The sequence below is a fragment of the Balearica regulorum genome, chromosome 7 (assembly GCF_011004875.1).
Source record: "Balearica regulorum gibbericeps isolate bBalReg1 chromosome 7, bBalReg1.pri, whole genome shotgun sequence".
Lineage (NCBI taxonomy): Eukaryota > Metazoa > Chordata > Aves > Gruiformes > Gruidae > Balearica > Balearica regulorum.
Genome location: NC_046190.1, coordinates 6155929 through 6178084, shown reverse-complemented (window position 1 = coordinate 6178084; position 22156 = coordinate 6155929). Strand labels below are relative to the sequence as shown.

Sequence of the window (22156 nt, the reverse complement as noted above, 5' to 3'; positions counted from 1 at the left end):
AATCTCCTGTGGATTTTATTGGCTTCTTAATTCAAACTGTAAGTGTACTCAAGAATGGTTGTGTTTAACACTTTTACCTCTTTTCTGACATATTTACTTAGTACTCGATAGCAAAGGCTGTTTGAATTCATGAAGGGCTTGTGAGATGAACTCTTTAAAGTTTAGTTTTCCAGCTCTAATAATAAATCATCTCCTGCTAGTCTGTTTGAGGTTCAGATTATGTATATGTCTCAAGCATACCTCCAAAAGACTTTCTATTTTTCCTGAATTTAAAAAAAAGGGTGTTTTTATACATGATATATCAGTGTAAAAAAATGTTTTCTAGTCGGTATTTATCCTACCTAGCAAGCATGTTCCATGTGTTGTCTTTTACACTGTAGCATTTGTCACGTGCAAGGGTACAAGTCTGATATGTGGCTGAGGGAGGCCCTCCCGTTGAGTCACGAGGTTCAGAAAGGACCCCCTTGCTTTCTAAACTCCTTCTCAGAGAGGAGCCTAGGTGCGGCTAGGTCCAGTCTTAGTCCCAGACTTGGTCAACGCTTTATGTCTAAAGGGTTATGTGTGTAGCCATTTATCAGAGTCAACGTTTGCCTGTCAGAGCCCCACTAAGGACTTTCACTGAAACAGTTTCGCAAAGTTAAAAAGAAAAAATAGGTAATTTATTGAAGCGACAGATATAAAAGTTCGGAATTGCCGTTGATAAATGCACTAACTGCAACAGTTTTGAGCTCAAGTTAATAGTTCAGCGCTTTTGTTAATGATAGTTTTCCCGGGGTAACATCTGACATAATCGGAGGCGCAAGTCTTACCAAAGAGGCGTCCCTGCTTGGGGAGGAGAGAGGTCCAGGCCCGTCGACCCGTCCAGATAGTTGGAGTTCTCGTCCTCAGAAAAGAGGATTCTAAATGCCAGATTTATACTTTTGGCGAGGTGGGACTAAGTCAGGTATTGTGCGTCGATTGGCCCTTAACAAGGCTTGTTGTGCAGTTGATCGGGGCTGGGGGGGGGAAGTGGCAGAGAACAAAGGCGTTCAGTACAGAGGAGCGGTGGTCTGTTTAGTTTTACCAAAGTAACGTCAAGCTGTGAAGGCTCCCCCTCACCCCAGGCGTCACTGAGTTGATTAAGGAGCAGACCCGTCAGGCGCTGCATCTTGTTAAGATGAACAAATTGCTCATCTCCTGCCCCTGTTCAGGTCCAGTGCTTATCAGCGCAAGATAAGCAAGTTGCTCAATCCCTGCTCTCGCCCAAGCTGGACTCCCCCAGGGCCCCTTCTGCTGGGTCATAATGGCCCTGTATTTGGCACCAACAAGCCTGGATAAGTCCGGCACCCCACAGCTTTTAACACAGTAACTTTTTTTTATGGTAGTATATGGTAATATATTTTTCTCCTTTTCTATGCATGATCAAAGAGATTAATCCCAGTTCTAGTGTGTACTCCAGAATGGACAGCAATTTTTTTTGTTGTTGCTATCTTCAGAGAATCTAGACTGAATTGGAAATGAAGATGCCCACTTTCCAGTCCCTGATTCTCGAGAGTTATTTAAAAGTTGTTCTCAGGAGTTATTTACAAGTTTGGAGCCCAGCATTGAATTCAGTTACAGTGTAATGTAGCTGTGCTGCCACTTTCCCCTTGGTGTCCTGGTTCACTTTGCTACTTAAAGCGTGGTTGAAGAAGGCTTCAAATCGCTTGCCTTTTTCCCCCCCAAAACTCTTCTTCTTTACATAAAACCTGCAATTATAAGCTCCTCTTGCAAATGGTGGATAAATCAGGCTCCACCGCCTTACACTTTGCAGTGTAGCAAGAATAAATAACATTTTTCTATGCTGGGTCTCACAGCATGAAAAGAGCAGCTGAAATCTTCTGTATAACCCTTACTGCTGTAGCTGTGCATAGTTTTGGGGGTTCCCTAGTTTCTTTTTGAAGTATTTAGGGGGATTATTTGCAGGCAGTGCTAACACTGGTATAATCTAGCCAACTCCTTGACACTGCCTACCATGCTGCATCATGTGTTTGACAGAAGCATTCTGATCCTCCCCTATAAAAATTTCGGTCCATCAAGGTACTCTTCAAAATATCTTTTAACTCTATTTTACATGCTACTCTGTATGCTTGTGCCAATTCACTTCAAACAAATTTTAATTTAAATGCACATCCCTGAAAGATTGATACAAATACTTGGCATGGGGAATGGGAGGACAAATAGTTGAGCAGGATGTGATCCACTATTAAGGATACTACTGATGCATATGTATGGCAAAGCAGGAAACAAGAAGAGTTACCCTGATCCAGTGTGTGTGACTTGGTATATTCCAATGTTGAACTGGAAAGAAAAAAAAATGCTCTTGACAGGGATTATTTCTGGTTAGATACCTCATAAATCCCCCAGTAACAATAATTAGTATTAGAGTTGGAGAGCTGATGATCTAAACCTTTTAGCTAGATAGTGTATTTATGCTGAGGTCTAGCAGAAAGAGAAATTTATTCTCTGGTTATTGATAACTGACAGGGTAATAGCTGTTTAATTGGTACTGACCTGTTTGAATTGGCCTGGCAACTCTTATCTCAGTTTTAAAATGTTTTTCTTAACAAACTAGAGGTATAGTATCAGGACTTTATTTCATAAAGAGGTGCACATCTGATCTAACAAAAAAAAATAATAAAATCAGTCAAGACTTGGTATTCCTGCTGCCTGTAAGGAGAAGAGCATTAGCCAGGGACCACACTAAAGCAGCACCATCATGGGTGTGTTCAAGGACCAGTTGCATCTCAATGTCCTTCTGTCCTAGATTTAAAGCTGATCCAAGTTCATTTGCTGGACCTAATTTAATCAAGTGCAATTGAGAAGCATGGAAATCTTGGCAATGAGTAAAAAGCATACCTGGCAGAGAAAGATGTTCTAGTCTGAGACAGTTGTATGATTAGGGCTGAATTTACAAGACAGTCTCCTGTCTCTTGTATTAACGCTAAGGCCACTTTGATTAGTGCGTGAGTGCCAACCCCTTCTTTTCAAAGTAATTCCAGGATCTGAGCTCTTTTAGGCTTGTCTTTACTGTGTTCTCAGAAAAAGGAGATATCTTCAAGTTTTCTGTCAACAGAAATGGCAAAGCAGATAATGGAACAGGTTCACCTTTAGGACTTCTTGTAAATGGCGTCATTCACTGAACAAATCAGAACTTAATGCTCATTTTTTGGTAGCAATGAGATGCACCCTGAGACCACTTCAGATATTTCAGGTGTAATGAGATGATATCTTGAATTGTGCATGAAAATAAAATGTCAGAAAAAAACCAAAACAAGTTCATGAGAATTCACTGTGACAGTCCTGCAAAAACAACCTAATGACTAATACTCTAGGTACTTGCTTTTCAGATAATGTAGGTCTATTTTTGTTCTAACATGTCTCTGCCTCTGATATCTCCTTTTTGTTTCTCATATTCCTGCATACATTTGTATTTTGTGATGAGAATTTCATGTTGCTTCTGCTGAACTGTCTTTTTTCGTGAAAAGAAATTAATAAAGCTAAGCCAAAGGGAAGGTGATTGACTGTCCCACTGGGGGGGGGGGGGAATTGCCTGTGATAATAAGCTCAAAACGTTCTTTGGGAATTGTACTTCAATAAAATCCTGTTCGAATTGAATTTCAGCATTAAAATTTATGCAGCCATGTGGTATCATACTTTTTCCTTCAGGAAAGATAAATATTTCAGTCTTTGACAATGTGAAACTGAAAACATTCACTAGTAGCCCCAGCTAAAATTGCAGTAGGCTGCCGTACAGTTCCAGTGATGAATAATATGTGTTTGCATTTGGAAAATATACAGTAATCACTGCAACTATAAAGCATTACAGACAAAGAGATGGATCATTTTCTCTGATTGTTACGTAGGCCATTTGAAGGGTTGTTTTGCAGTTTCATAATTTGTTGTCACTTTAAGTTGAGGATTTTTTCTTCAGCTCAAACTGCTTAGTGTAAGGAAAACATGTATTGCGTGCTTAGCAAAGCATCCCTTAAAACTTGAGAAGCTGAAGATCCTCACGGGGTAGTTTAATTTCCAGAAAACACCCACAAAAGTAATTACATTTTTAATGAATAATTTATTTAGGGTGCTTTAGATCAGATTGTTGTTCACAGTTTCTCACTCTATGCGTTTCAACTTGATAATCGGTTTGGTTCCTACAGATAGGTTTTTAAACCCACCTAGATCTCCTGCCTGGAGAGAATCGGATGTCAGGATGGCATCTGCTGTGTCTCTAGATGCTATCATTGTCTTTATTTCTTCTGTGAACTTTTTTTTTTTTCCCATTTAAAAAGAAAGTGATAGAAACAAACTGAAAGATTGAGTCTAACATAATTTTATATATTCCAATAATGATATCACCCAAGAGGAAGATGTTTTTGACATACTTCAAGTACAATTATGGTATAGTTTTAAAATGTGCCTCCCCATAGCAGTTCCAGATATCCCACCTACACAAAACATGGTAAAAGGCACTCTCCTAAGGTGGTAATTCCTAAACCGTTAGGATGTAAAGATGAAAACAATACTTTCTTGTCTTCACACAGAACTCTACAGCTATCCAGTAAGTTCTGAAAGCTTATTCAATTGTGTTTGGTTTGACTCTTCCATTTTGTACCCTTTACTGGTTGCTCATTCATCAGATCTGCAAGGCTTGGTCCTGGTACCTTTACAGAATGCCGTCATCCCCTTTGAGGTTTTCCATGGTGGCAAGGTTCTACGTCCTTTGATCCAATTGCAGGATGAGGGCTTAGTATATGTACTCCTTGGGCAGAAGGCATGCCAGGTGGTTTTTTTTTCTTCTATGGAATATTTTGCTTGTGTCATTGCTGTAACAGTAAATAAACACACTCAGATACTTCCTTTCACTTATACCTCAATAGGTGCTTGTAACAGAGTGTTTGCATCAATTCTGCATGTACTTGATTATTGTGAAGCAGGAGCAGCACTTCTTGTAGGAAGGCTGTTGGAGAGCCTTACTGATTTTTCACCTACATAGAGCAGTGTTTATATTTCTCTTCCTATTGTAAGTGTTTTACTGAATCAGGTCCTCAGGTGAAGATGGCTGTGCTGATGGTGGTTTACAATTTGATTGTGGTTTTGTCAGTAAGTAGTTCACCAAGTGGTTGGTGTTACAAATCTTCTTTGATCTGAGATAATTCTCTTCCTCTATCTTCAGATTATTTCTCTGAAAATTATACTTTATCCAAAAAAATTATACTTTATCCAAACTCACATTCTGGTGCTGAATCATATTTAATGGTGTGATATATAGGAAGTCAGATGAAAAGATCAGCTGGTCCCTTCTGGCTGCCAACTCTGTGAACTTTTGAACAGTCCTTATTCTGCAAGCAAAACAAGCAGTATTATCTGCGGAGAAAAACCCCAGTACACTTTGTGAACTGGACCGACTTAAAGTGGCGACTTTGAGTTGATCAGTCCAATGTGTAACTGGTATTCAAAAGTCTCATTCGGAGATTGGGAATAGGGAATTCTTTTTGTTGAGCAGAAAGAAACAATGTGCTTGCTCTTTACTGCCATGCTGTCTTGGATCTTATGACAGAATTTGCAGTATAGTCTCTCAGTGGTTTACAGCTATGTTGCAAATAAAATCACTTAGACACCTTTGAATGGCAGGTCTGCGTTATGAAAGAGTGAAACAGCTGGAACAGGTATAAAAAGGAATGGAAATATTGATTTTATTTTTTTTTTTTCACACACATGCTTATTCATGACTGAAAGACTATCTAGGTAGTGTTAATATTATCTGGAGAGGGCATATGCATTATTAAAGATTCTTTGTAGCTAATAGTTTGAAATAAAACCTAATACATGTGAATTCCAGTGATTCCTTTGAAGAAACTCAAAACACAAGTAACGTGAACTGTAAATCTTGACTCCCTTCAGAATCTGTGCAGAAAGGTACAAAAATTTGCAAATCCAGGATTTTTAGATAGCCCGGTTGGCCCTAAAGCAATTATCCGATGCTATCAGCAGATCAGGAAATAGAAGCAAACAATAAGGGGACGAATCAAATATTGCTTAATGTGTTTTCTTCTCATTTCAAGTCTTTTATCCCCTTTAAGTTAGCTCATAGAAGCTATTCCTGTAAGATTTACGTTTTCCCTCTTCATTTGAAAATTCCCTTCATCTCTGTTAATTTCTTAGAAAACCATAGCTGCCCTATTTAAAGAGAACAGTTCAATAACAACTTTCAGAAGGTAGAGGGAGAACAGTGAGGCAGCGCAAGCCTCGAGCTAGAACACGGACCCTGGCTCTCCAGGAGCCAGGTTTCATCCTTGACTGAACAAATCCCTTCTGCTCTCTGCACTTCCTCGCCTCCTTTGCCTTCCGTCTTTAGCTGCGAAGCTTTGTGGGACAGCATCCTCTCCCTGTGTTTGCACAGCACTTGCAATAATGGTAACCTTGTCTCAGCTGAGACCTCTCAGAGCTGCTACAATGCAAATATTCCATTTTCTGTCTTGCAGTATGTTGACAAAATCTACGGTGTTTTATCAAGCCTTGACAGAACATGTGGCTTGTCTCGGGAGAGGTTTTCCTGTGTTCAGCAACTTGTAGCATCCGGACTTTGATTTAGCTACACCGATTGTTTAAAACATCTCATTTCTTTACACTGTGTGTTTGATTCGTTGTTTTCTCCTCTTCCAACACTTAAAATCAGTTAAATATTTGTGTCTGGAACTTGCATCAAGATCTGTCTTGAGTTAACATTGTTTTAAACTAAATCGGAGTGATTTTCTTATTTTCATTTGTGTCAGTGTCTCTGAAGAGGGCTGGTTGGTATCTTATGTTGTTCTTGCCTTCTTTATATAAACAGAGTATTAATTTCAATTGATGTGGGAAGAAACGAACTTAGCAGAAGTATTTGTGTAGATGAGGAGCATTGCTTTGCTGATTCATTGGAATCTGTTGTCTTATGCAGAATGATAATGTTTATCATAACATTAGGCAATACGTAATATGTTAGGGCAAGTGATATGTGTGTGTGTCCATTTTCTTTGTCATACAGTGAGGTATTGACTCTAGCTGGTGCAGAAAAAATGATCAAATACATTCTACTGCTTGACCAGCTCTTCAGTGTAAATATCACCTATAGGCCCAGGACTCTTGAAGAGTGAATTGTTTTTCTTAATGTTATTGACTGACATCATCTTCAAAATACAGCCGTCAGGTAAAGTTGCCTACACGGAGTGCACAGCCATGGCGTTGTCTGGGAGTATATAGTTGCCTTTATAATGGATACCCCCATATCCCAGAGCATTTTGCTGTTAATTCCATGTTCTTTGCTGCTGACTCTGCACATACTGGGACACCGTTGGGTCAAGCAGCTCTTTCTGGATGTGCACACTCCAGGGTAAGGGAAGTAAATCTTACAATATTGCAATGTAAACCTGCTCCGCAGAATATTAGTTTCACAGCCGCAGGCTAGAGCATCGTTATATTATTTTCCATCTTATGTTAGGCATAAAGTCCCCTGGAGGAGTGTTTGTGAGTCTCTTTCCTTCCTGACCTTTAGTTTAGAGGAACACATCAACCATCTAAGGCAAAACCCGCCTTTGTGTCTCGTGGAAGTATAGATCCTGCTGAACTTCCATATTCATTCATGAGCACTTCCTTCTGGCAATGTGGCAGATCCTGAAACAAGTATTTCCCCCAAAATTTTTTTTTTTAAATATCACAAAGTTTGCTCTAAAGTCCATTTAGCCAAATCTGCTGCTGCTGTCCACCACACTGACAATTGCTGGTGAATAATAGTAATCCTGAATATGAGTCTGTGTGAACTGAACACCTACTCTATAGGTTGGGCAATATTTCTTTAAGCCCTCTAAATTGCTAGGCATTGTAGATTGCCTGAAAATGAAGCCACAAAGCACTTGCTGCTTCTGCCTGGGAATACTGTCTTCAGATTCCAGTTCATCTTCTTCTGAAGATCTAAAAAAATAATAACCTTAGATGGAAAATGGAAATATGAAAATAAAACTAAATTTTGAGGGGAAGTATTTGAAAGTACTTATTCCAGGATTGCACTTGATATTGAATGTCCCAGACAGATTTAGTTTTGCTCACTCCATTTACTCAACTGGAAGACGGAATGATGCCGACGAGTGCTCTCCTTACAGTCTCAGGTAAGTTTATACATGTTTCTAGTTCCAAAGGACTGCAGAATGGAGAACCCTATGTCTGCTCACACAGATGCGAATGTGTGTTGTTAGACATTAAAAAAAACCCCAAACCCCACCAACCACCCAACTATAAAGAACTGCAGATCTTGATATAAAAGACAATGCCACAAAAATTATCTAGCGCAAGAGGAAGAGCATAAAAGAGAGCAGTGTTGCATGTTGTCATGTTCAAGTGGCTATTCTAGCAAACGTGAGAGGCAGAAGAGAAAGTCTACACGGGAAAGAAGAAGAAATGTTTATTTGTTGCTTTATTGTGTCAGTTTACACTGGGTACTAAGAGTTGGAGAGGATGTTTGAAAAGGGAAGGGGCGGGAGGTTTCCAATTTTCTGAGAGATGTGGTCAGGATTGTAGATTTATTTTTCCACGCTGGCTATAGCCTGGTGCTCTGACTGTGCATCTCACAGCCTGTTTCTGTGTAAGACGTGCTACTAATAGGAAAGTACATTCATTTCAGGCATACCATGACATAAAAATGTCAGAAGAAATTATTTCTTCTTGTCTGATAGATAGCCTGAAAGGCAAAGCAAGTTTATATGACTCTCGAAGGTCTGTAGACAAGAAGGTAACACCATCTGCAAGAAATATTTTATTTATTCAGGATTGTTTGTTGTATTTTAAAGTTTGCCTCCCACTGTCTTCTGACAAGTACGGAAGCAGCACTGGGTTGAAAAAACTTGTAGGAAACCATATATTTGGTATAGTGGTTTGGTGACTGATCAGCATTCTGTCTTGCTCTGCCACAGCCAATCTAACGAAATGATTTATTTGTGTGCTTGACGATGAAATGCAAATCTTGTTCAGTAACTGCATTCAAACAGTTGTGTAGTACGAACTTATGAAACCACTCCATTGTACTGTTGGCTAAAATTGACCATCCCATAGATTTATCAGCAGAATGCAAAGTAATTACTTTATCACATCTAGCATTTGGGAACACAAGGAGAAGGGATTTGAAAAGCCCCAGCAGGAGATTAGAAAAAAGATGTGTGTCTGGCCCAGCCCTGATGGTGATTTTACCATTAAATTCACTGATAGCAGAATCAGCATTACGAATGTGACCTCTTACAGAGGTGTTTAGATATTATAAAGATAAAACATATAAAGGTAGTCAAAAAAAGGATTTCAAATGCTCGGATAAATATTTATAATTTTGCTGTCTGTGGTTTATGTGCTTACGTTCTGTTTTGATCTCTGCAGTCAGGAGCAAAATTGAGTATGACATTTGTGGAGAAAATAGAAGATGTATTTCACAGAGCTACCTGTTCAGCCACAGCACTAATTTTCCTGCAGCAGAAAAATGTTCAAGTGTTTTTTTAAAAAAATATTTAAAATGCATATTTTTAAAAAAATAATAAATCCATCCAGTATTTCTCTGGGAGGTGAATAGCTGCAAGAGGAAAGAAGTTCAGTACAGAAACATGGTGCCTGAGTTCTGTCGTCACTGCCAGTTGTGTATTTTCTATAGAAACAGGTTAATGGAACCTAAAAATCTCATTTCAATGTAATTCAATTGCAGTACAAACTGACTGAATCCTTTTCTGCTTTGAACCTTAACTTTTTAGAATAGGTCTAAAATGAGGAGAGATGCTGGAGGTTAAGAATGAAAGAGCTTTTGTGACTCAAGTTAAAAATTGGCATAAATGTTTAATAAAATCAGGGGTTCTTTCCACAGCTGATGTCTACCCCAGAGCAAAAAGGTAAATTACTAAAGGAAAAAAATTCAATTGCTATTGGATAGATGTACCACGGTATTTGCAGACACGTCACATTATGTGACAGCGGAGTATCTGTGAGAAAGAAGTCAACTTGCTTTGCACTGTTCACTTGCCCGATTGCTTGCATTGCCGCACAGGTGACACCACTGATGTGGAGAACATATGTACGTCATGGATCTTGTGGGAGACTTCCTTTTCCCAAAGAACTGGGGTTTTTTAAAGTTTGTAAGATCACAATTGCTTCATTAAAACAAAACAAGAAAACTCTCTACCTAGGCAATTTGCCACCTTCCTTGAAAATACCAAGTTATGTCAGCATCATTTATATGGTTACATAGGACTCACCATTCAAATTATGAAACTCCCTCAATTTTTTGCAGAGGGGTCTTCTCAACTTGCCTTAGCTCCTGGTATCACCCTAGTAAGTCCAAGACTTCTCTGCAGTAGAAGGATCCCACTGTCAGATCTTAAGGGATAGTATTGTACAGTGTTAATGACCAAAAACTGTAATTATGTGTTTTTCTTTTTCAGTTGCATTTTCAGGCCTTGGCTTTACCACCTTCTACTTAGCTGGAAAGTTACACTGCTTCACGGAAAATGGCCGGGGGAAGAGCTGGCGGCTTTGTGCAGCAATTCTCCCACTCTACTGTGCCATGATGATTGCCCTGTCACGTATGTGCGATTACAAACATCACTGGCAAGGTGAGTCATGGAGATACCTTTTTTTTCTACATTTTTTTATTAGCTTTGTATTTCTTTGATTATTTTTTTTCATTAAATGACATGAGGTAAAACACGACAGTATGCTATAGATTTTCCTTGTTTCTGGAGTGATGCTGAGGGTTTCAACATCTGAAAATACTGCAGGGGCCCTTTTCTATATTTTTATATACGCTATTTACATCATCATATTTACATATAAATCTACACCAGTGGGGTTTTTTACATCGTCATTTTTTACAAATACATACCAGTGCCGTAGCTGTCTTGGATGTATCCAGCCGTAGTCTGGATGTGGCCCATCAGAGTAGCTCTGTTGTGTGGCCTAGTCCTTGCCTACTGCTTTTCCAGGTACCTGGTGGGTGCCTGAGTGATTGCTAATACGTGGGTGCGTGTGCATCAGACTAGGCTGAAGCATCTGTATGTAGCTAGTCATGGCAGAGATGTGCTCAGTCATTTGCCTACGTTCTGGTCATTTGGTGCACGTGATGTAATACGCAGGTTTTCATTCAAATCAAAGTATATTGGGCATGAGGTGGGTTCATGGCCCCCTTGAGAAGTATAGAGACATTGCACCAAGCTACATAGCACAGGTTGTAACAGACTCTGCCCACGCTGAAAACCTTGCTGCAAAGTTTGATGTTTTCTGTTCTCTTAATTTTTTTGGCCAGGGTTGTAATTGCTCCCATGGTGTCAATTCCACACTTTCCAAAGCCAGGTCCTACTTAAGGAAGAGAAATGTTTCATCTTCTTGTTACATCCTATTAAAAATTATTTTCCATAGCTTTGGGCTGCAGCTATTTCAGGGCTGATATTTTTTTTTATATTGACCGGATGTTAGCATGATGGATTCAGTATGATACCATGCGTGCGGTACCAATGCATATTCATTAATTTGTAACTGCAAATAAATGCTGAGTGTGTTCAATATGGATGAGTAGGTCATTGAAACAGCATGCAGTGTCTTTGTTTATTTGTATCCACAAAGCTAAACATGCCACAGAGTCTTAAACCTTACCTTTGTGAGGGAATGACAGTTATTGACAGAACAGGAGATGGCTTGTAAGACTCTCACGGCAGAATTTGGTATCTTGGTGAGTTGTGTAAAATGTCTGATGAACCTGCATCCTTAAAAGTCTACATAGAATGGATGACGGGAATATTCTCGAGTGAAGCATCAACAGTCTGAAGGATGCTTAATCCGCATCCCTTTTTCATCTACTTCTTACTGTTTCTAGTGGAAACTTTGGATCTTCATATTACATGAGCATTCTCATGTAAATGAGGCATAGTTATAATACAGTGTCACTAAAGCAGATACCTTTCAGGAGGTTTCTTAGTGAGGTTGAATTAACTAGCACTGACCTTCAGGGCAACGGCACAGCGTCCTCTCTTCCCTCAGGGCAGGCACTTCTGGAGTGTGACACGAGTCAGACCAGCTGCATCTGTCACAGGAAGACTATTGTCCCAGAGTCCTTTAAAATGCAGGTGTGAGATGTAACTGATGTAGAAGGCTATGCTAGTTACTAATTACACAGTAATATAAGTTACCATTAAGTCAGAATTACACCACACCTTTCCCTCCCACACTGAGTCTTTCAGACATGGTCCTGGTAGAGTGTGTGGCAGGTTGTCCATGTGGCTTCCCTCCAGCGCCCACAGGTCACTTTACTACTGTCTGTCAGCATCTGCACTTTCACTGTCAGAAAATCCTACCATCTATTATTTCTCTTACCATTTCTTGACCCTCTTTTTCACCACCTTTGTACCTGCTTTTCTCCACTCACGTGTCCTCCTAAGTACCCCAACCTGTAATTACTTTTCCCCTATTTATCCCCATATTCCTATCAGAAATACCAGACTTGATATTTCTATTATTGTTATGTAGGTCATCTTGGCTTTATGTGGTATTGCTGTTATGGTACAGCTGCCCTTGCAAACTGTACTGCCCTCGAGGTCCTGAGCGCTCCTTTCAGTTACCTGCTTCATACGTATTGTTTACCTGTTTTCGAAGACATATCATTCTGTTGGTTCCTCTACATAGTTTTGATTAAGTACAGCATATCTCTGTCCCACTGAGTATTTCTTATACTGCAGTCAGCATACCAGAGCAAGACTCATCCATGCTTTTTCTTGCTCTGGTTTTTTGTTTGTGCAGCATCCTGTTCTCCCATAGCTGCTTATTCACCAACCATTACCCTTGACATGTTCTTTAAGGAGTCTCCTGGTTTCCTGCAGAGACCTTGTCTTGTTACAGGGCTCATTACTCTTCTTTGCTCACCGACACTCGGAGTCGGGGAGAGCCTCCAGCACAAAGCTGCTGAACGTGAGGTGCGTGCCTCGCCAGGCTGGCGGGCGGGAGAGACGGCAGCTGCGGGTCTCGTGCTCAATGTGTGACGCTTGGCTGGTTTGAACTCTCTGTTAGAGAGTGTGAATGAGTGTGAATGGGAGCATACAGGTTTAGTCTCAAGTTTTGAACCCATCTTTGCAGATTGTGTTATTTCTTGCCAAAAGTAAGAATTATTTCTGTACTGACACACGTGCTACGAGGCAGATTATTATGGTGTATTTTATATATGATAGAAGAAAACTACACCCAAGGGGTTGTGACTGTGTCCATTACAGCCTCTCATATTTTTGTCTTTGAAGTTTAAGGAGATGGAGCTGAAAACTCAGCTCTCTCCAAGCTAAGAACACTGCTGGCAGGCTTTATGCTGCAGGTGATGACCTGTGCTTTTACCTGAAAGAACTGTGTTCTCAAGGGAGGGACTAGTTCACTCTGTAATACACAGCACAGAAGCTCAGGCCTCATCTTTTATGCTCAGCAGAGTCAACTGATTGTGATAAATTACTTATGGTGGCTTTGTGATAGTCTTAACTATGCTGTGTGGAGTGAACAAGAACCATCACTGTAACGTCCAAAACTTAGCATACTGTAGGTGAAAGATGGAGTGGAGTACCCTTACATTAAAAAGCCATTGAGTGGGCTCAGAACGTTAATATTACGATCACTTTATGAGCTCCCTTCACTCTGGCTGGAAAATGTGGTATTCAAGATCTTAGTGTTGGTGTTGGTGAATATTAGGATATTTTACTATGAATTGTGAACGTATTGACTGCTTTTAAGTCCCTAGATCTCTGTAGAGGCTTATAACTCTGAAAATGTTAATTTACTCATGAAATAAGTGGAAATTTTGTATGAAAAAAGTAAAGCTAAATACTGAGACTGAAAAAATATTCTTTTTCCTATATTGGCAAAGTAAAAAAAAAAGAAAAAAAAAAAAAGGAAGCTGTGGCTACCATGAGCTCAAACAAAACACAGAGTTGCTGTCTTGAAAAACAGGAGTCAAAACAGCTGCCTGTGTGTTTGCTCAGTACCCCCAGTCAAGGTCAGTAACATAGAAATCTTTGGCATAACGATGATCTACTAGATGATCTTCGAGGTCCCTTCCAACCCAAGCCATTCTATGATAAGTCATGTAGTGAATTTATATTACTGTGGTGCCCAAACCAAGGCCCAGAGTTGCATAAATTTTTAAGTAAGTGTTTTGAAAGAAATTATCTAGGCAAGTTTTCAGGAAGTCTTGAAATACAGGGGAACGTATTTCAAGAAAAAGGCAGAAATCTGGTGTTTCTCCATAAAAATAGTAATCATAGCTTTGACCTCATTATTAAGCAAAATAAAAAACCAGCTGGAACAGGATTCAACCAACCACAGTTAAAGGAAGGTAATCTGAGAATTGCAACCAGCACAGGTTTACAGAAAATGAATCTTGTCACAATAACTAAATATTTTACAAGTTGATTGATGCAGTAATAGTATACTATAGTGAAAATTGTTGTCCTTGGTACCTTTGGTACCATGACAGTTTGACAGGGACAGTCCAAAAGGTACAAAATCAGTCTCCTACCATTATGGGTAGGATAAGCTCCTGTCTGCTTGCAAATACTGTGTATACATGATCACCTTTTAATAGCTTATTTGAGTCTCTGTTACGTTTGTTTGTGATAGATTTATGATGTCATTTTGCATGTAGGAAGAGAACATAGGATTAGAAGGGACCTCCCAGTTCATTCAGTCTAGTCCTCTTCCTCAACAGATAACTGTGACTTATTATCACATTTCTTAAATTTATCCATCTCAATCTTAATTTTTTCAGGTTTTATTGCCCTAGCTATTCCTGTTAAAAGTCTCTTCAGAATCTCACTCCTGTGATGATTACAAACCATTTATTACCCACTGAAAATCGAACATGCCCTTTGTCCTAATATATACTAGACTGACAAACTAGGGCATTTAATCCGTATTTATCTCTTTTAGACAAAAATAATTTGTATTGATTAACCCTTCTTTGTCATTAAACTCAACGATTTGCTATTTTTATTACACTGCGGTTTCTTTGTAACTGAAAGTAAAACACAGAAACACAGGTATAGACAGATGATACGGTGCTTAGTAAGCCTTGTTAAAATAAAACATGGTGTCAAGCCATATTCTAGCCAGTGCCTTTTGCCTCGCTTTTATTATTGTTTGTGTTCAAATCTGAGGCTTTCAAAGTCAGTGTGGATTTTCAGTGAAGTTTGTTGCTCTGGTTGCTTGAAAACGAAACACAAGATCAGGTGAGTGTATTAGCAAGAAGCAAGGAGAACCTGACAACAGAACAAAAGCTCTTACCCTTCGGGTGCTATGCGGTTCTCATGGAAAACTCGAAATTGTCCGTGTGTGAGAGTTGCAAATATCTCATTCAATGGCTTTATTTTATTTTATCTAATTTTATGTTCCAGTAGGAGTATGGGATTGTAAATAGCATAAAAGAAAGATATTCAAAAGGTATTAAATCAGATAACAGGCATACTTAGTCTTTGACCTTTCAGGTGCTTTTAGGAAGAATTCAAATTGTTCTTGACAGCTGCCTTTCTCAGGGGCCTTTCAGGAGCTGGAAGTGAAATGAATTGTAGCTACAGTGGCCCTCTTCCTGAAGGAAGATAACTTTTCATCTTAGATCCTACCCGCTCCCTGTCTGCATTGGAGAATGCCTTCTGGAATACAAAACAGTCAAAAGTAGATCTAGGATTTTAACTGCCATCTTTCCTGGGGGTACTTAGGCAGAGACAAGGAGCAGACTGTAGCCAGTGCAATAGTTTGAGGTGTACCTGTCAGTGGGAGAGCTCTGGATGCTGTAAACAGCATAGTTCACTGTGTTGTTCATAAACAGACAACCTGGTGGTGGTCATCGTAAATCATGGCAAACTGAAAGGCGATGTGGGTTGCCTACCCTTAAAGGCTGGTCAATGGTGAGCTGGGAACATCGCGAATGTTTAATGGCCCATGGAAACCATTCTTATTTCCCTTGTTCATCTCCTGAAACATAGCCAGCCATCTGCATTTGGATATTCAAAATGTTGGAGATGTCCCCCTAGAAATACTGATTTTATGTCTTCTACGTGATTGTGGTATTTGGCTCCAAATTCTTTCTGAATTCACATTTTCTGGATTAAACACTTCAGGTTCGCCAAAGGTCTTTTATTTACAGTTGTCACTACTTGCTGTCTTTTCCATGGTAACATACTTCTGGTTTTGTTGTTTTTCCTTACCTAGATGCTTTCGTTGGAGGGATCATTGGCCTCATATTTGCTTATATTTGCTACAGACAACACTACCCTCCTTTGGGTAATACAGCTTGTCATAAATCTTACGTCAGCCTGCTAGATCAGAACTCTGTGAAGAAAGAAGAGAGACCTACAGTAGATAATGCTACTGGCCTGCCTCTAGAGGGAATAACCGAAGGTCCTGTATGACTTTAAGAAATGTGCAGAATGAACTTTTAGCCTTCTCACATTTCCTCCAAACTGGTCTCTTAACACGGTGTTTCTTACTGTATGTGTTTTTTTTTTTTTCTTTTGTTTCTTTCCTTTTTATAAAGAAAAATGAAATATTTTATTTTTAATGCCATAATATCATCATACTTTTAAAGTTAAATTTTGAGTTCATATTGACTTACTGAATTATCTGTTTTCAGTCTACTGCTGAACACACTACTTGAGAGAAGGGGAAAGAATATTAATAAAAACAATCTCATGTGGAGAATGGTAAAGAGAGTAATTTTAAGATGTGGTTGAGGATATAGTAGATCTGGAAACAGATTTTCTGAAGTACTCGTGTCTCCTAGAAAGTTCTTGTCATCTTCAGCACTCATTGATTTTGATGGGTGATGAGTACACACAGCACTTTTCATCAGATGTTCAGCATCTGTTGTGGCCAGCCATTTTGTTATATAATTTGATAAATTGGGCATCATCCTTATGTTTATCTTGTTGCCTTCTAACATAAAAATCTCCACATGCTGGTAGAACTTCATATTAATTGTCAAGTTTCTACAAGGTCATTCTGAGCTACTAATGATCAAGCAACCAAAAGGTATGAATGGCTAAGTGTTTGTAAGAGCCAAGCCTCGTGCATTAGTAGTTCCACAGGATGATGCTGACATTCAAGAAATTCCACACTGTTGAAATTACCAGCTTGCAATAACATATATGTTCATAGGATGGATTAGAAACTTGGTATTACATCATTAGCAATTTTTGAGAGCTCTTGCAGTAATTACCATCAAAGCAAAATGAAAGAAAAAAACACCCATGACATTCAACAAGCTGAAGTCTTGAAAAGAAATTTTAAAAAAATCCTAAAACTGTGAGGATAAAGAAACACAATGTTTTCTGTGAATCTCGGTGTGCCATGTTCATTCTTGTGTAGTGACTTGCTGCAGCATTGGTGATCTAAAGAAATGCAAAGATTTTCATTTGTGACTTTGGGCGCACAACCATGAATGTTTGTGGTGGTCTCCAGCACTGTAACATATCCAGAGGAATGCTGGAGACAGGTTTCCACTAGACCCATTCCACATTTTCAGCTCATCATGTTCTTGAGCATGATGCTTGCGAAGGTTGGCTTGGTACCTGAATTGAAACTCGCCTGAATCAAAACACTGTTGGTATGGAGAAGATTACTAAGTGTGTGACTTTAGTTCATTTATTATTGGTAGGATCCTGTTTTGTTATGTATGCACCATGCAGTATACATCACATTCCTGTGAAATGACGTACCTTTGGATGGAAGAATGTCAGATTCCAGAATTTTTTTTTCTTAGATATCCTGTGAAAATGTAGGCAAATGTTCCAGACCACATCTTGGCAGTTGAACATTTCTCAGCTGGAGCCGCTGGTTAAAGCGATCAAGATAGCATTGATCAACGACCATTATTACGGTGCTTTAGACTGGAGGAGACTGCTGCCATAATTATAATTTATGTGTTCCTGTTGGAATATGTATTGGCCTTGTAGGCATTTTGTGATTCAAACAGCTCAATGTCTTTATGTAAGGCTTGTCATTTACTTTTCTCAAAGGTAAGCTTTGTAGACTTTCTGAGAAGAGCTACTTCCTGATTGGCAACACTTGAATTTTTATAGAAAGCAAGTAAATTAGAATCCCTTTAAAAATAAATGTAATTATTGTGTACGAGAGGATGCAACCTTACTATGTATACGCTTACATGATATTTGAAAATAACTATAAATAGGAAGTGACATTAAGGAACAGAATATAATAGGCATGAACCCAGGAGGGTTCTGTAGAAATTAGGCCTGATCTTGTAAAATTGGTACTGGTTTGACTGTGTCAGTTAGAGGTAGGATTTTTTTACTGACAGTTGCAGTATTCTGAGCTCTAGAATAGAGACAGTTACCCAAACATAACTGGGGTTTTGCTGATGTATATATGCTAGTTCATAAAACTAGCATCAGCAAAGCAAAATTATTCTGGCATTGCATTTGCACTGGATGTGACAGAACACTCCTCTAGTGTAATTGAGGTCTTATTCTAGAAATCCACACAGTTTAGTGGAAGTTTAATCTTTCTATAAAGTTTTTAAACCATCCTACAGAATTCTGTAACAGGGATATCATTTTCTATTACTTCATATGGGAGGATTAATGAAAGCCCTAGAGTAAGGGTATCATGTCTTTACATTGTATAGGGCTCAGCCATTAGCTTTTTCTTTCAGCAGGAACCCTAGTCTTCCAGGTTATATGCAAATGTTAAAAAAAAAAAAAAATCTAAAATCAAAATTAGAAGTTTAATACTGATGCATAGAGCATTTTGCATGTTTTTATATAGATCTGGCTTATTCTCAAAAATGAGTGGGGCCTCCTAACTGTGCTGTACACATTCCCAGTATTTTAATGGCTTTTGATACAAACAAGCTATCTTCTTTGGGATGGGAAAAGCTTATACAGCCCTCAAATGAGTAGTGGATGTTAAAAGATTGAAGTGTAATGCAGCATAAATACTTACATCGCAAGAGTAATTGGTGAACTTTGCAAAGCAGTAAAGAATAACATTTTAATGGGAATAATTAAATTGAAAGTCATAAAATAGACAATGTAAAAGCTTTGATTAAAATGTAATTAAAATTATGAAAGACTTAATGAAGTGAAACGTGCGGAGGGATCTGTAGGCACTGTAATTACCAGTGCAAAGTCAGTGTAGGGAAGGCATTTTTGTGGATCAATGTATTTTAATCTCATGCTTTCTCAATGTGAAGGAAATGTAATGTTGTAATGCACCAATAAAGCTACACATGAATGTGGGTTTGCACATCTGTGTGTTATCATTTTTTTGAGAAGACTAACAGTTTCCAAGTTTGTTTCATTAATAAACCACATGGAATATTACAAAAAAAAAAAAAAGCCCTAATGTGACTGTGTTATTGATAAACAACAGTTCCAAAGTCATTACTAATTCCGCTAAAATGGAGCAGCCTTCCTCCTTTAACCAAAATATGCTATCCAACTTTCATCCAGGAAAATGTACAGTGTAAATCTGCAAGGTTGAAATTTTGAAATACTGAACCAGCTAAACTGCAACAGGTCCCTTTCATCTGCAAGTTCCATATCTCAAATAATAGTAGGAGTGCCATATTTAATAACAAATGTGGTTTGACTAAAAAAAGATAGCAAAATCTGATCAAACACAGCAGAAACGTCCTGAAACCAAGCATGAGACTGCGAACTCATCAGCAAAATGTTCCCATAGTGAACGCGTGTCTCGGGCAATGTGTTAGCAATAGAGCTGAAGCCGTTTATGATGATTCGTCTGATTTCGTTGTGTGCAATTTAGTTTGATTTGGCCCTCTATTCTTTCCCCTGCGTACAGCAAGTTCTTTCTATTTAATGTGAAAAGACAATCTCATTTTCCTTCTTTCTTTCTTTCCATGACAAAAATATGGTGCTATGGATTGGGGAGGGCGGGGGGGGGGGGGGCGTGGAGAAGCTTTATTTTTTGTTTTATGGTACCACAATTCCATTGACTTCAGTGGAACTGCTCTGGATCACTAAGCACATCACATCTAGTAGGTGGAATAAAGCCTTCACACAGTTTTTGTTTGCACTCTTATGGTTTTAGGAGTATAATTAGCAAAATATTGCAACTAATTTGTCTGCAATTTTGTTTTCTTGTGATAACATATATCTCTCCCAAGTTAGAAGACTGTTGGGTTGCTGTGACATAATGGAAGGGGAGAAGTCTTGCATGGAGTTCTTTCACAATAATAGTCGTCTTATCAAAGGAAAAATTGAGATTTTCGTCTTCTGGCTCTGTAGGCTGGATCTTGCTTCCGGTAAACTCTCTTCAACTTAAATGTGAAAAGGAGAGCCTGTGGTTCCTTTCCAGACACACGTGCTATATTGCAGTAGTCATCCTGCCGTGGGTGTGCTCTGAACAAAGTAAAGTTTCAGGGCTTGTGTGCCTAAACATTTGTCTTGGGAAGGACGGTCTAAAAATTCACAGTTGCCATCCCAACCGGGCAGGCACAAAATCAAGCACACTGAAATATCATTGCCTCACCTTCAGGGTCCATCTGTATAATGGAGAATAGAGAGCTTTAAAAGCTGCATGAACATCTGTTCTTGCTCCTACACAGCCTCGTAATGATAATTTCTTTCTTGCAAGAGAAAATGCTGAACATTTGTTATTTTTCTCCAGAATACTCATCGATCAAAGAGTCTAAACATCCTCTCCAGGTGTTCCACTGTTTTCTCTAATTTTTTTCTCAATTCTCTTAGGAAGGCAATCATACATATAGGCAGCTCCTTTTATTAATAAAATACTTTGAAAAATTCAGAACAGTATAAATGAAATAACAAACCCTAAGCATATAAATCAAAATTAACAAACTTTGCAAAATTCAGTTTTATGCAGAGAAAGCAAAAGAATATCATATTGATCAATTGTTATTTGTAACTATGCATTCAATAGGATTGGTAATAAAATTCAAGGCTTTAAGGCCAAAAAGAACAAAATTAGATAAACAGCAGGATAGCTAGTAAACTAGACACAATGTAAAGATCAGTTAAAATACTTCCAAATTAGTTAATTTAATTGACTTTAATTTAAATACAAAATTAAACACCTACTAGGTTTTTATTCCCACAGTTTAAAGTGTATCTTAAAATTCCTAACCAGGACCATATTGTTGAACAGTTAGGATTAACACCCACAGGCGTAACCTGTGGACATATTTTCCATATTACTCTCTTCCATCTTTACAAGGTATATAATCTCATCATGCTGTCTTAGAGTACACTCCATACTCATCTGGTAAGCAGAATTTCTATGTTGCTCTCCTAAGAGGATAAAACCAAATTAGAAGTTTCCAGCAGGATACACCCAGTTTCATACAGTTTATTATATAGAGAGCACCCATTCTACAGGTGCATAAATCATTCCCTGCTCAGGAATGTGCTCTGAACAGAGAGAAAACATTATCATTTTGCCATTAAGGTAAAACTCGCTCAACATGTATAAAATTAAAATGACAAGACTGGGCAGATAGATAATTCCCGATACACCAAACTGAGCTGGGATTCCTTTCACAGATGCTTGGCGCGTTGGCCGAGTGCTACAGGATTTTTGCTTAAACTTGCAGAGATAGCCAAGAAATCAGCATTCAGGCCAGATTTGGATCTTGTTTGAATCCAGTTAACTATACCAAAAATATCTGAGCTGCACTAGATGTATGCTGAAGTTACAGAGGTAAAGTTCTGCCCATTATTATTTTGCTGCCGGCTTCTGAGGTAACTTCCCAAAGGGAAGACTAAGAGGCATTTGGGGATAGCCCACATTATGCAATCCGTGTAGCGAAGTATGAATGGGGCATGGAATAGAAACCCCTCGCTCAGTCTTTGACTTGGTAAAAACAACACAGTGATGCATTTGACCAGTTCATGAGTATTGCAGAATATCAAGCATGAAACAATTCAACCAGCTCCGTCAACCTTAAACCTTTGAACTGAGTTTCTCTGTTAGTTCAACCAAAAAAGCTCTTAATTTCACTGCCAGCTTTGCAGCTGTCATCTGTTATTCTGTTGACTTACTGGAATTTAACACCGGATATGAAGACTTGATTCACGTGATCTGAAACAAGTTTATTTCCAGGAGTAGATGG

At 38.8% G+C, this 22156-nt stretch overlaps 1 protein-coding gene across 1 annotated transcript in view; it reads left to right on the top strand.

The window, feature by feature from the left end:
* PLPP4 (phospholipid phosphatase 4) overlaps positions 1 to 19310 on the top strand; it is a 67804-nt gene extending 48494 nt beyond the window's left edge. Inside the window, exons 6-7 of the mRNA XM_075757761.1 lie at positions 10467 to 10637; positions 16255 to 19310. Of these exons, the coding sequence (XP_075613876.1) occupies positions 10467 to 10637; positions 16255 to 16454 (371 nt within the window). The 3' untranslated portion in view covers positions 16455 to 19310. The remainder of the gene's footprint in view (positions 1 to 10466; positions 10638 to 16254) is intronic.
* The last annotated feature ends 2846 nt before the right edge of the window (positions 19311 to 22156 follow it).